At 41.4% G+C, this 13,371-nt stretch overlaps 1 protein-coding gene across 2 annotated transcripts in view; it reads left to right on the top strand.

Annotated features, from left to right (window-relative positions):
- LOC311234064 (E3 ubiquitin-protein ligase NEURL1-like) overlaps positions 1–6,246 on the top strand; it is a 68,080-nt gene extending 61,834 nt beyond the window's left edge. For both annotated transcript variants that reach the window (XM_084321160.1, XM_084321159.1), the window contains exons 5-6: positions 2,451–2,621; positions 5,401–6,246. In XM_084321160.1, the coding sequence (XP_084177286.1) occupies positions 2,451–2,621; positions 5,401–5,645 (416 nt within the window). In that variant the 3' untranslated portion in view covers positions 5,646–6,246. The remainder of the gene's footprint in view (positions 1–2,450; positions 2,622–5,400) is intronic.
- The last annotated feature ends 7,125 nt before the right edge of the window (positions 6,247–13,371 follow it).

The following is a 13,371-nucleotide window of genomic DNA, read 5'->3' as shown; positions in this document are numbered from 1 at the left end:
AATATGATGAAAGACTAATGAGAATGAAAGATAACTGAGGAGACCGGAACAAGTCTATTTTAGCCTAGCCTAGCCTCAAGCCTATATTTTGTATTGATATTGTGTGCCAACACCTGGGCCCTGTTCCTTGTACCTGGCTAACTGAGTTAGCCGGATAATTTTCAAGATAACTTGACATAAGCTATAGACTTTTCGGTTCCCCGACGCGCGTTTGTCAAAATCACTATGGCAACAGATAAAAAAGTTTGAACCTGCTCCAGTGCAGAGTTTAGTTCAGTTAGCTGGATAAACTGGCCACACCCTAGCAAAAAATGCCAGCTCCCTTCCTCACAGATTCTGAATTATGTTTTTGTGCTTCGTTTTTCTAGAGGGGGCTTTTGAAATGTAAAATAATATACCTAAAATGCTGATAATAAATCATATTCAGCCTATGGATTTACTTTGGCCTAAATAATGCACGTCATATAGCTATACGGCGCTCGCGAGTCGCGACACACACTATGTGGTTATTTTAATAACGGAGCATTGCAAATGTGAATCCCGCAGGGATATTTTTAATGAATGAAAATCGGGCGTTTGGCTCTGATTCATTTCATATTCTCTGCTGTGGATGTATTTGCTTAACGGAGCGCCCGGATTGTGTTTCATTCAAGCATAAATTGAAGCGTCTTTTTTTTTTATCCACTTTTTCTCCCATTTTCTATATTTTCTCCCATCCCAATTTCGTATCATCCAATTCAACCCTCCCCTGTCACGAACGCTGTTTCTTGCCTCCCACCAGCCGGCTGCAATGTGGACTAAGTCATACATAGCACAAGTCCCCTCCGGTACTTGAGGTAACAGCAGTCGCATCTTTTCACCTGCGCAGCTCGATCTCTCAGTGGCGAGGAGTAACGCGTGGGAGGCTCACGCTGCCCCCGACACTTCCTGATTCTACTGCGCAGGCGCACCAACCGACCTGTAGGAGTCGCTGTCCACAACGCCCGATCCCCACCCATCAGTTTCCCACCCCCTAATACGGCCAATGTGTATTAGTACAGACGACCAGCTAAACTGAAAGCAAATGTGGAGCGCTGGGCTCGAACAGGCGAGCCCAGCGTCTCCAGATTTCGTGGCGAGCGCCTTGCCCACTACGCCACGTAGCCGCCCTAAATTGAAGCGTCTTTATGCATGGATTGCGGATGTGAATTACGACGAATCTGTGGATTGTTGAATTGTATCACTGTCACTCACACGTTATTGTGATATTGTAACTGGGATTAAAATGTCTGAGGAGATGCGCTGTTTGACGGATTTGATGATGTGGACATGACTTGAGAAAAGTTAATGAGCAATTGCAAGCCTTTGACGTTTTGATGAGTGTCACTGGTATAAACCAAAGGTTAATCAATTCAATGCATTTATGTATGATGTCCGAAACAGATTAAAACCTGATTAATAGTGAAACTGTGCGTCGCACCTTGAAAACTTTGGGAACCATGTATTATATAGTACATGATACCTAAGCGCATACAGTACAGATATCCTCATAAGTATCTATTAATTCGTATCAATTAGATACTCTTTGGGCTTGTTTTTATCTACTTATTCTAAAATAGTTGAAATAATTATTATTCGCTAGCAGGATCTCATTTGATTATTCATTCCATTAAGCCTACTGGCACATTTAAAGAAATATAATCTGATTGATTGGGGTAATGAGGGACTTAAAATGTGCCTATAGATATGCATTTAACTTGTCTGCGAGGCTATTGAGCCGTACTGTATTGTACCCATTCTGCAATCTGTTAATAAAGTTGTCAATCAATCAATCAATGTCGTTAGAAAATCAGGATTTCTGCGATCGACACCTGCTGTCTTTTCAGGTGAGGCGGCCGTGCGCAATTATCCTGAGTATCAAGTCTGGTTCGAATTAACGAGAGTGAATCATCGTTCGAGGAACAGGGAAAGCCTGGTTTCAAACAGCAGGTTAATTTAATCTGGCTAATGGGACTTTTGATCGACTTAGTTGAACCAGGTATGGGGAATAGGGCCCTGGTCTGATCCACAGGAGTTCTGCTGAACAGCATTAAGGCACAAAGGAAGCCTTTCCAAACAAAACTTGCTTTATAAACAGAGATAACTCCACATGCATGGTTAGAAGGGGCTGTTTACCCTCTTGTAGCTTCTTCAAAACAAATTCCACTGTGAAATCATGCAGGATCCGTCTGCCTTGCGAGTCTACGCCGGGACAGGAAAAAATTTCAAAATCTCTTTGCGAGCGACGAAGATCAATTGTATTATAATAACATAACTTTACATAATGTAAGCAGGTGCTGTGGTATAAATACAAGTATCGATATACAGAAAACAATTTCCCATGATTGTTTCCCATGACTGTGATATTGACTTTTCCTAAATCGCCTGGCCCTGCAGTATGTGACGTCCTTGTCTCTCCTGCGTCCCTACAGGCTCTTCTCTTCACCCGGACGTCCGAGGGCCATCGGTCCCCAGCTCCCCGTCCTGTTCCCCCAACACCCCCACCCTGCTCTGCAGCGGAAGCTCCGACCCCAACCTCAGCAACGCCCACCTGAACATCAACCTCAACACCAACTACCAGACAGGCTTCAGCGGCTCCACAGGTTGGTCCTTTTGTTCTGCCCTTTCTCTTTTTTTCTTCTTCTCTTTTCCCGCTGTCACTTAGTTACTCCCTCTATCACTAAACAAAGGGCTTCCCTTCTAAAGTGAGATATCCATTTGAAATAATTAGCACCCGCTCTGAACAATTTATAGCCGGTAGGAAATTATAATATTATATATATTATTATCATTTTAATTTTCTCTTTTTTATTCAGATATTTGTATTAATGTTTAAAAAAAATGGGAAAACATTAATAGCAATAAAAAAATACTTTCGTGTAACAAAACAAAAAAAACAGGCAGCTGAATTAAGCAGAAGCCCATGGCTTACCTTGAAAAGACTATACAAATATACAGTAAACAAACACAAAATATTAAAGGTGCTATAGATGACATTCAGCCGCTAGATGTAACACTAGAGCACCAGCATGTCAGGTGCATTCCATGTGAGGAAATGTGAAATAGGGAGAGGATACATGCCTACAACATGTGAACAACAACATTAATTTATTTTGGACCCGCAAAAAAACTTAAATGAGAAATTCATTAATCAATAATATTTTGGAATGAAAAGCAATACTTTTTCGCACCTTTCTAAAAGCTCTGTTGATGATTGTTTTTTTATAGTTTCTTTTTAGAATTACTCTACATTAAAAAGGTGGGAGATTTAGCTTCTCTCTTATGTGATCTAATGGACTCCAGCTACAGTAGTTTAAGATGCTGCATCACCTCTCTTAGCCACTGAGTCCAGCTACAGTAGTTTAAGATGCTGCATCACCTCTCTTAGCCACTGAGTCCAGCTACAGTAGTTTAAGATGCTGCATCACCTCTCTTAGCCACTGAGTCCAGCTACAGTAGTTTAAGATGCTGCATCATCTCTCTTAGCCACTGAGTCCAGCTACAGTAGTTTAAGATGCTGCATCATCTCTCTTAGCCACTGAGTCCAGCTACAGTAGTTTAAGATGCTGCATCACCTCTCTTAGCCACTGAGTCCAGCTACAGTAGTTTAAGATGCTGCATCATCTCTCTTAGCCACTGAGTCCAGCTACAGTAGTTTAAGATGCTGCATCACCTCTCTTAGCCACTGAGTCCAGCTACAGTAGTTTAAGATGCTGCATCACCTCTCTTAGCCACTGAGTCCAGCAGTTTAACCATTTGGTTGCCGAAAATGTAGAACTACGTTTCTGTCGCCCGATCATTGAGTGCCGGAAACGTAGATCTACGTTTTTCTCGCGGTATTTCTTTTATTTGCTATTGCCATTCATAATTCAGCGGGGCACCTTGTGCATACTGTTCTGAGTGTGTCTGAGCTGGCAGACGGTCTTATACCGCCCTCTAACGCCTTCTGCCATTATTGCACCCCGTTAGAAACGGGTTTGTTTCTTTTCTGTACCGAGCTGCGGCGTGGGGGCGGGTCCTAAACACTCCGGCAAAACACACGCTGGTAGGGATGGTTTGGACTACTGACCCCGCCCGCCCGTTGAAGTGCAATGCCCAACAACGTCGGAGACAGGATCGCTGTGGATAACTGGAATGGCGATGAGATAATTGGATTCTTGCGTTGATCTGATATTTATTTCTACCGCGATTGAAGCTATGTGTGTTTTATGAGTATGGCTGTTTGCCGTTGGGTTGCAGGAGGGGGGGTAGGGGGTGCGCCGGTCTAAACCACATTGCATGCGTGCACAAGGAAGGATAATAATAATGATCTAGCGTTGATTTCAGGAAGATCCGATAATCAGGCAAAAAATTACAACGCTGTTTTCGTGTCTTTTCCCTGGAATTACTCAGAAGCAACCAAACTATATTCATATTCAAAACGGTATAAAACGGAAATGTACGGATGAAAAAAGAATCTGTTTTTTGCACGTTGACCAGAAGCAACTCACTGAGACTCGACGGCGTTATTAGACCCATAGCTATACTATAAAATATAGGTTTAGCTCTACAAACTACAACTATGTTTACATGGGGTTAATGGACGGCAAGGAAGGGGTCACTTCCCGGAAGGGGCGTGGCACTCAATGTGTTAAGATACTGCATCACCTCTCTTAGCCACTGGTTGATTGATTGATTGAATCAATACACACAATTGTTAAGGTGATGCACACCAGAGAAAGACCTTCGTCTTGTTTACATCAGGGTCCCCCAGCTACTGAGTCCAGCTACAGTAGTTTAAGATGCTGCATCACCTATCTTAGTCACTGAGTCCAGCTCGGTGGATGAGGAGAATCTCCTAGCTATCATAGAATCTGGCTGAATTTCCATTTCCAAGACCTCTGACAGTGTTTAGTATTTTTATTTTGTATTTATTTCTTTGCAAAAAGAACAACATAAATGAGGGTTGAATCCCCTGTAATTCTGAGCTACTGATTAATTGAACTTTAGGTAACAATTTCTATTTCAAATAACATTAGAATATAATAGCATCATGATGCCTTGAAATGTTCTATGCGTCAGCCTTCATCTTGCTCTCCTCCGTGGCTCCATTTCATGCTGGGGGCCGTAGAGGTTAAAGAAGCTAGTCTTGTGACTGGAATCCCCCCCCCCCCCCCCCCCCCCCCCTTTAAAAGCGACCATGCCCTTGAGCAAGGCACTTAACCCCAATCCGGCTAATAGTAGCGGACTGTGGTTGTGCTCCCAGGCTTGAATATCCAGAACATTATCATTGTGATGTAGGGCATCGCTGAGAAAGAGCAGGTTTACTCAGTCAACCTTCCCTGGGTAAATAAAGTGACGCATCCTCTCTCTCTCTGTATACTGTATTGTCGTCGTTCCCAGGCACGACCCCCGGCTCTCCGTTCTCCAGCCACCCGGAGTCCCCCACCTTCCCGCTGCGCTCTGGCACGTGGACCGACGAGTGCACCATCTGTTACGAGAACGTGGTGGACACCGTCCTCTACGCCTGCGGACACATGTGTCTCTGCTACACATGTGGCCTTAAACTCAAGAAGATGTCCAACGCATGCTGCCCCATCTGCAGGAGGACAATCAAAGACATCATAAAGACCTACCGGAGTACGTAGGCTCGCCGCGGACCGTGGCTTTTCACCCTGTCCGTCGTTCAAGCCGGAAGTCTTATCAAAAGCCAAAGTCTTTGCATGTAGAGTATGTCATACGAACGCATAGCTTTGGAGATATAATAACCATGGCTCCGGCGTTGATATTCATCACAGACCCTCGTGAACGTTAAAAAGAAATGGTACCGATTGGACTTTTGCCTTTAGAGCCCCTTGACTCCTGTCTCTGGTTTCAGCGCCCAGTGTAGAGGCAGTGTAATCTGGAGAGGGATCTCTCTCACATGGAGTAATAGCCCTCTATCCTGCCACTGATAGCATTGCTGCAAGGGCGGTTTTAGTGAGGTGAAGCTGTCCACGGCCATGAAGGACGCTGAGCGGTGAAACGATCTCCAGGACACTGTGGGTTTCGTCCGCAGCTCCCTCGCTGCCTGTCAGAAGACCGCAGGTAGAAAGGTTTGTTGTTATAAGTGTTGAACCAGAACCAATTCCTCTGATGTTTAGTTTTTTCTTTCAAAACAAAAATCAACACAAAACGTTTCTATCCGAAGCTCTCCGGCTGAACGCTCTCCAGGGGGCAGAAGACGGAGCTGAGAGGAAGAACAAAGGAAATACTTCATCTGGGGGGGGGGGGGGGGGGGGGGGGGGTGAAGAGGGTGCTCTTTGGGAGAGAGGCTGTATATACTATGTGAAGGACAAAGGTACATCTTTAGAAAAGTGTTCCCTGCCCTGATGAAGGCCTGTAGGCCTTATTGTTCAGACATGAATTAACTAAATAAAGGCGTTTTCCATTTTTAAATGTTTTTATAGGTTTTATAGGAATGTTGTTCCATTTGTACAGTAAGAGAAATATTGTCAGGAACAGAAATGCCATAGACAAGCAATTTAAAAAGTATATAGAGAGATATGGGTACCATAGTCAAAATCATATTAGAATACAATGGAATACAGGTCGAAATAAAGGGTTAAAAATAATTGTTTTACTAATAAATGAAAAGGGGCGTTTTCCTAAGGTATCCGCTTGCATTCTGCTGCTTCTCTTGTCATTCTATCAGGTAGAAGGGATTGTGTGACGGGGGGGGGGCGGACGCGTGAACACTTCACCATAGAAGGTCACAGTGCATGAGGATGTAAATCAATAAAGGGTGAGAGAGAAGATGGAGAGAGGATGTTGTATGTATAGTGAGAGAGAGAGAGAGAGAGAGAGAGAGAGAGAGAGAGAGAGAGAGAGAGAGAGAGAGAGAGAGAGAGAGAGAGAGAGAGAGAGAGAGAGAGAGAGAGAGAGAGAGAGATGACTTGAGCGAAGTCCACACCTGGCTTGTGTGTCTGCATAACGTTTGGGTGTAAAAGAGCCTGTTCGCTCAGGCACACCACAGAATATATCAAAACTCTCTGGGGGCTTGTAAAATGTGGGCTCTGCGCTGGTCGTCCAGCTTCCCGCCAGGATCCCTCGCCATCTGTAGAGCTGCTTAGTGATGTCTGTGCATCGTCTGAGAGGAGATCAAGACATACTGTAACAATGGAGCACAGTATTTCAACGCTCACATTGAAAGAGCACATTCGGATAACGGCTCATCCTTTTTTGTTATCATATGGTAGTCATGGAATGGGTTTATTAACTCAACCCACGTTGACGACGGGCTTGCTATTTCCAGTTTCACTTTTCTTCTGATGTTCAAATAGCTCATAGATATCTGTATCTCGTAAGGTAGAGCAATTGAGTATGTTATCACAGTAGCTTTTTTGATCTTCAATGAGAAAGTGGGTGATAGCAAGGTATTTATGCACTGTGTATTCACAGGTGTACAGTAGATGAGGTCAAAAGGATGTAGCTGGTTATTGTTGGGATGGTCTGAGATTGACATTTGCATATCCAACCACTGAGCACTGCTCTCTGTCTTCAAAGCAAATGTTTTAGAAACTCGCAAGGACACTTTCGCATTACGAATACATTACGTGATGTTCCCTGAATTGTGAAAACAAGACATTTTCAGGGTTTTATCAAAACACGTAAATATTTGTAAGATGTTCAGTGGTTGTTTATTTTTTTTTACCCATGCTTATCATCTCACCACTATCAAAAAAGTAAATTATCAGTTGTGCAGCAGTATGACAATTATGTCTCAGTGGAATCTTTCTACTCTTGTGTGCCTTCAGGAGAGAGGTCATTGGTCAGTTACAACACTGTGGAAACCAAATTGTGTATTAGGAGTAATTATTCAGGTTCATCCCATGCCGCTTGTACGTGGTTGTGATGTCAAACTATGTCACCAGTCATACTAGTACACAACCTAAGTACTAAATGCAATACTGTGGTGTGTTGCTGAGAAAGGCGCGTGATGTGTTTTTTAAAGCAAATACCATATTTCAGTGTCCTTAATCTTAGTGTGTGGAGTTATCCAGCGCTGTTGATATCACCTGCCGCTTTGATCACTGTGTTGCATTGTAACCGTACTGGAATTGTTTTTGTGCGCTGGAGAAACGCTTTGCTTATTACTTTTGTACAGTTTTTTTTTTACCAAATATGTTCTTGAAGAAATGAAACATTTTGACAGAAAAAATTATATTGATGACATGTACATATGATGAGTGTAATAATAACTGTACATGATGAGATTTATTTATTTTGCCAATGATGTTATAATGAATTATCACTGTGTATTTTGTTTTTATATGTATCATGTCAAGATACAATTGTAAAAGTATTGTTAGGTATTTTGTTGCCACTGAGATACATACTAAAGAAATATGTATTCCCTGTAATGCACTGTTTGTTTTTAGTTGCTTTTCACTATAGAATAATCTATTATTATCAGATTATGATGCATAAAGGTGATGTTGCTTATCTAACTTGATAGTTGTTGGTATCCAATTATCTTTTTCCCCCCCAGTTTTGCACATTTTCCAGTCCAACATTGCGACCTGTATTGTAGTTTACTGTACCAGGTGTGAAGAGTGGCATTATGGGCAGAATCCCCACAACTTATTAAAATATAGTTTCTAAGCATGGGACCAAATAAAGAGTCCAAACAAAACCAGGAAGTAATCATTGTGTTGTCTTTTGAGAAAATAACAAATCCAGTCAATAGAACATTGGCTTCCAATGCTTGAAATCCAATACTTTCCCATGAGTTATCAAAAATCTTCATCAATATAGATTTTTTAAATTTGTAAATTATGTCAATTGTGTGATTCAGATGGATGTGACTTTCAATAAAGTTTCAACAGGAGTCTAAACGTGTGACTTGAGCTTTAGTAGGCCTACTCCTGCTGTTGTACAGTCAGAATATAAACCTACGGTACGCCATCAAGGTATGTATGTAATGATGCATATTTCCACACAGTAGCCTAAATCTGGTCAAAATTGGTCACTGTTATCACTGTTATTTTATTCACAGCTAGCTGTAAGCAATCTGGATAAGTGAATAAAAAATACTGAGCATTAATCCAAGACCATTGCAACAGCTCTGACATCATGGCCGGTTACAGCCAAGTGGTTAATGGCTGCATAAAAACTTGCTTTCCAAGTAAATCGAGGAGGAAAATACCCAGAGAATAAAAAAGGGAGTGATTTCTTACATATCTAATACTCAATAGGATAAATACACACAGTAGTATTCTTGTGTAACATCCCAGCATATGAATAACAAAGGCAAGGGCTTTTAGTAAACAGCCGTAACTCATGGAGGAACTGTTTAGAGTGGAAGTATGTAGTCCAGGCCAGGCTGAACATCATCTGTTATGTACTACCCTGCAGGCCTGGCGCTAATGCTGCACTGTTTACTACACTCCGATATGCACAAATACAGCCTGTGACGTCTGGACATAAAACAGGCTGCCGTGGACAATGTTCTCAGAGGTGAGGCGGAGATGCATAGCCAGGGTTTGTGAAAGTGACATGAATACAATCTCTGTGTCTGCCTGTGACCTCTTTGTGAACCTGGCCTGCTCCCTTCTATAGCAGAATATATAATGCCATCAAACAGCGAGCTCTATGCAAAAGTGTCCCGCTTGGTATTGCACTACTGTATATATATATATATGTTTTTTTTTGTATCCACTTTTTTTCTCCCATTTTCAATTTTTCTCCCATCCCAATTTCGTATCGTCCAATTCAACCCTCCCCTGTCTCGAACGCTGTTTCTTGCCTCCCACAAGCCGGCTGCAATGTGGACGAAGCCATACGTACATAGCACGAGTCCCCTCCGATACTCGAGGTAGCAGCCGTCGCATCTTTTCACCTGCGCAGCGCGATCTTCCATCTCTTCTTGATTCTACTGCGCAAGCGCACCAACCGACCTGTAGGAGTCGCTGTCCACAACGTCCGATCCCCACCCCTCAGTTTTCCCTCCCCCTAATACTGCCAATTGTATTAGTACGGACGACCAGCCAAACTGAAAACAATGTGGAGAACTGGGCTCGAACCCAGCGTCTCCAGCATTGGTGGTGAGTGCCTTGCCCACTGCACCACCTAGCCGCCCATATATATATATATATATATGTTATAGATATGTAAGGGATAATGTCGAGGTCATTGTCGTAAAATAATTGACCGACACAGAGTTTAAAATACAGAGGCGCCGCGCCGAGGTGTTTTAAACGTCAGTGAAGGTCAATTATTTTGCGACAATAATCGAGTATAGCTATACATTATCCCGCTTATTACATGGCTAACTTACTAACAATATACCTAATTCATTTACATCGACAAGACGAGATCAAATGCAGACGCAGTTCTGTTCTGGCTGTGCTGTCATCGTCACACACACTCCGCTGTCAGTGCAGCCAGCAGGTGTGTCTGATTGGCTGCACTGATGCAGTGTGTCAGTGGCCTTGATTGCGAACAGCTGCGCACAGCGGTCATTATTGTTCGGCAGAGGTCCGTTATCGAGTAATAACGGACCTCTGACGAGCGCTATTGACCAATCACAAGCAAGCATTTCGGCGAATATGAAAACGCCATGTAATAAACCTGTATATATTATAGCCATATAGTAACTTATTATAGTGTGAATAGATTGCTCACGGGTGACGTAATTTCCGGCTGCTCCCGTCTCTTCAGAATCTCCTGTAGCTATAGGTTAATTAATTAACTATTAAAGCTGCTGTAGGCAACTTCAAAGATATTAGCAAGAGTGAGTTTACCTGCATCAGCAGAAATAGAGCGAGCTCTGGGTCACTTTTCAAGCCCATGCACACGCAACAAGACATTTCCACAGACTCCCTGAGGCACTAACAACTTTAAGCTGAATAAAATAAATTATAATAATATGATGGTGGTTTTGCAAAACAATAACTCCCTGCATGAGTAACAAATCAGATATATTTGGCCGGCCAAGTGGTGTGCAAAACCACCTGCCGATCAGAGGCTGGGAAATTTCTTCTTAAAGGTGTTGGTGCCTCTGGAAATGTTTTGTTGCACTTGAAAAGTGATGCAGATCTTGCTCTATTTTTAAAGCTGCAATAGTTTAATAGTTCCTAGCTTTGTCAGTGGTGCCCGTGAACAAAGCCTTCTATTATACATATAGTTACTATATATGTATACTTATCTCTGATAAGGCAGGAGATTTTGAATTTTGCTAGCCAACACTAGCTTAGAATTGCAGATCAGGTCACCTAATGTCATTTAGGATTAGCAATTTGGCTTTTTAAAATGTTACATTGGTGAAATGCACTTTTCCCATTAACCACACATGTAGTATCAAGGACAAAATTACTGGTAAACGGGAAAAGAAAACACCATTCATTTTCATCATAGGCTTGTAAAAATAAATTAAAAAAAAAAGTACAATATGAGGTCCAGCCCTCTCTTGGCAGAGCCCCTGAGGTGTGGCCAGAAATAGTCACCTATCACCTATTCACACTTAACTCCAACCCACACATTAGACCAACATTTAAATGTAAACAAAGTGCAGTATCAAGAGGGTTTGACGACATTACAGATTCTAACTTTAAGGGTTTAGCTGACTTGAGTAGTGTTTTCTTTGTAGATTTGTATATAGAAAACCAGACACCAGATAGCCTGAGGGCTTAAATTAGTGCCTCAATTAAGTTGAAATAGTTTGAGTTGAAATATCATTCAGCATAAACATATTCTGTCATTATATTAGACCATTATGTCCACACAAAAAAAGTATAAAAATGTCAGGTCCCAATGTAAATATATATAACGTAACATATATAACAAAAAAAGAAAATGACCTACTCTGACACATAATAACTCATTTGTGTATTGCTGAGGAAGATGAGGTTTACTGTGATACTGTAATTAGTCTGTGTTGAGCTGCTGAGTACTGCTGCCCCCCAGAGGCTTTAAAGTGTTATGACACCTTGGAATTTCCTGAAAAGTAATCCATTACAAAATAATCAGTTCCATATTATTGTATCAGCCATTCAAAATACTGCCAGCACAACATTGTAAAAGGAATAATGCATTCAACCACTAATATAATTTTCTAAAATATTTATTTGCAACATTGGAATAGCAATATTAGCACCACAATCAAAAAACTGTTTGTATTATAATTGATCACGTGATTTGACCAACTTTCAAATGAAAAAACATGATTTCTCTTTGGAATATGGGTCAGCATGGACACAAACACTAATGAGATAAAGCATTATTATTCAGAGAAAGATAAACATGATCTCACCTTGTTGGTATTTTACATAAAGCTTACTCTGACTGACCAGTTACCAGCTTTTATGTAATGCAGAATTACCATTACATCAGCCACCCCTCGCACACTGTCAGGCTGTCAGACACACCCAGCTCCACATCTCTTCCAAACACTCCAGTTCAATCTGATCACAAACACATTTATCCAATCACAGTCATTGGTTAGGTCAAGGAGAGACAGGGTTAACCCCAGTGAAATGTACGCACACAGTTGATTTATTCATATATGGTATTATTAAACAGGCATGGGATATAAACAAAATGTATGTATTTGGATATTCGAATGCGCGCGCACACACACACACACACACACACACACACACACACACACACACAAGATCTGCCATCATTTTGTAGGCTACTAAACTGGGGAGCCTAGTCTGAGTGTGAAGTTCCCAGTAGAGTGAACAGAGGATTATCATTTCACATGAGAATCATTCAGGTTGCAGAAAGCCATCTTGTTAAATGTGCAGGCTCTTCTTCACGGCTTTCTGTCAAATTAAATCTTTGAACGTGAATTACACCACTTTCTGTATCAGCTTTGTTTTAAAAAAGAATGAAAAGTTATGTCAGGTATTATGTGTTGAAAATACACTGTAAAAACATTTAGCTGGATTTATACTTTGGAAGTACTTTAGAACTAGCAGAATGAGAACCTGAGTTATCTTTGCATTTTGCCCTTTTTGGTTGTACATTTGCAATAGGCTAGAATTAACAGTTAAGTTCCTTGATGTGAACATTATTAATATGTTTTACACCTTGATACTTGATGATGGGTTTTGAGGCACCATGGGTATTTCTACCAACAATAATTCCATATAAAACAGTATTCATCATCAGTATAAATGTTGTCCTATTTGCCAATTGCCCTATTTCACTATGACATTTTTATGTAAACACAACATCTCGTGGATAGGAGTTAAATAGACAATTTAGCAATTTTTTGCTATTGAAAGGTCTGTTTTGTGAAGTAGAAGACAATGTTTTAGATGTTTACCAGTTGTTTTTGCACTTGCTACAGCTGAAATAAAGCTCCTGCAACAAATGCTACAGTAC

The sequence above is a fragment of the Notolepis coatsorum genome (assembly GCF_963971535.1).
Source record: "Notolepis coatsorum genome assembly, chromosome: 9".
Taxonomy (NCBI): Eukaryota; Metazoa; Chordata; class Actinopteri; order Aulopiformes; family Paralepididae; genus Notolepis; species Notolepis coatsorum.
Note: the sequence above shows the minus strand (reverse complement) of the source record. Positions and strands in the feature narration are given on the sequence as shown.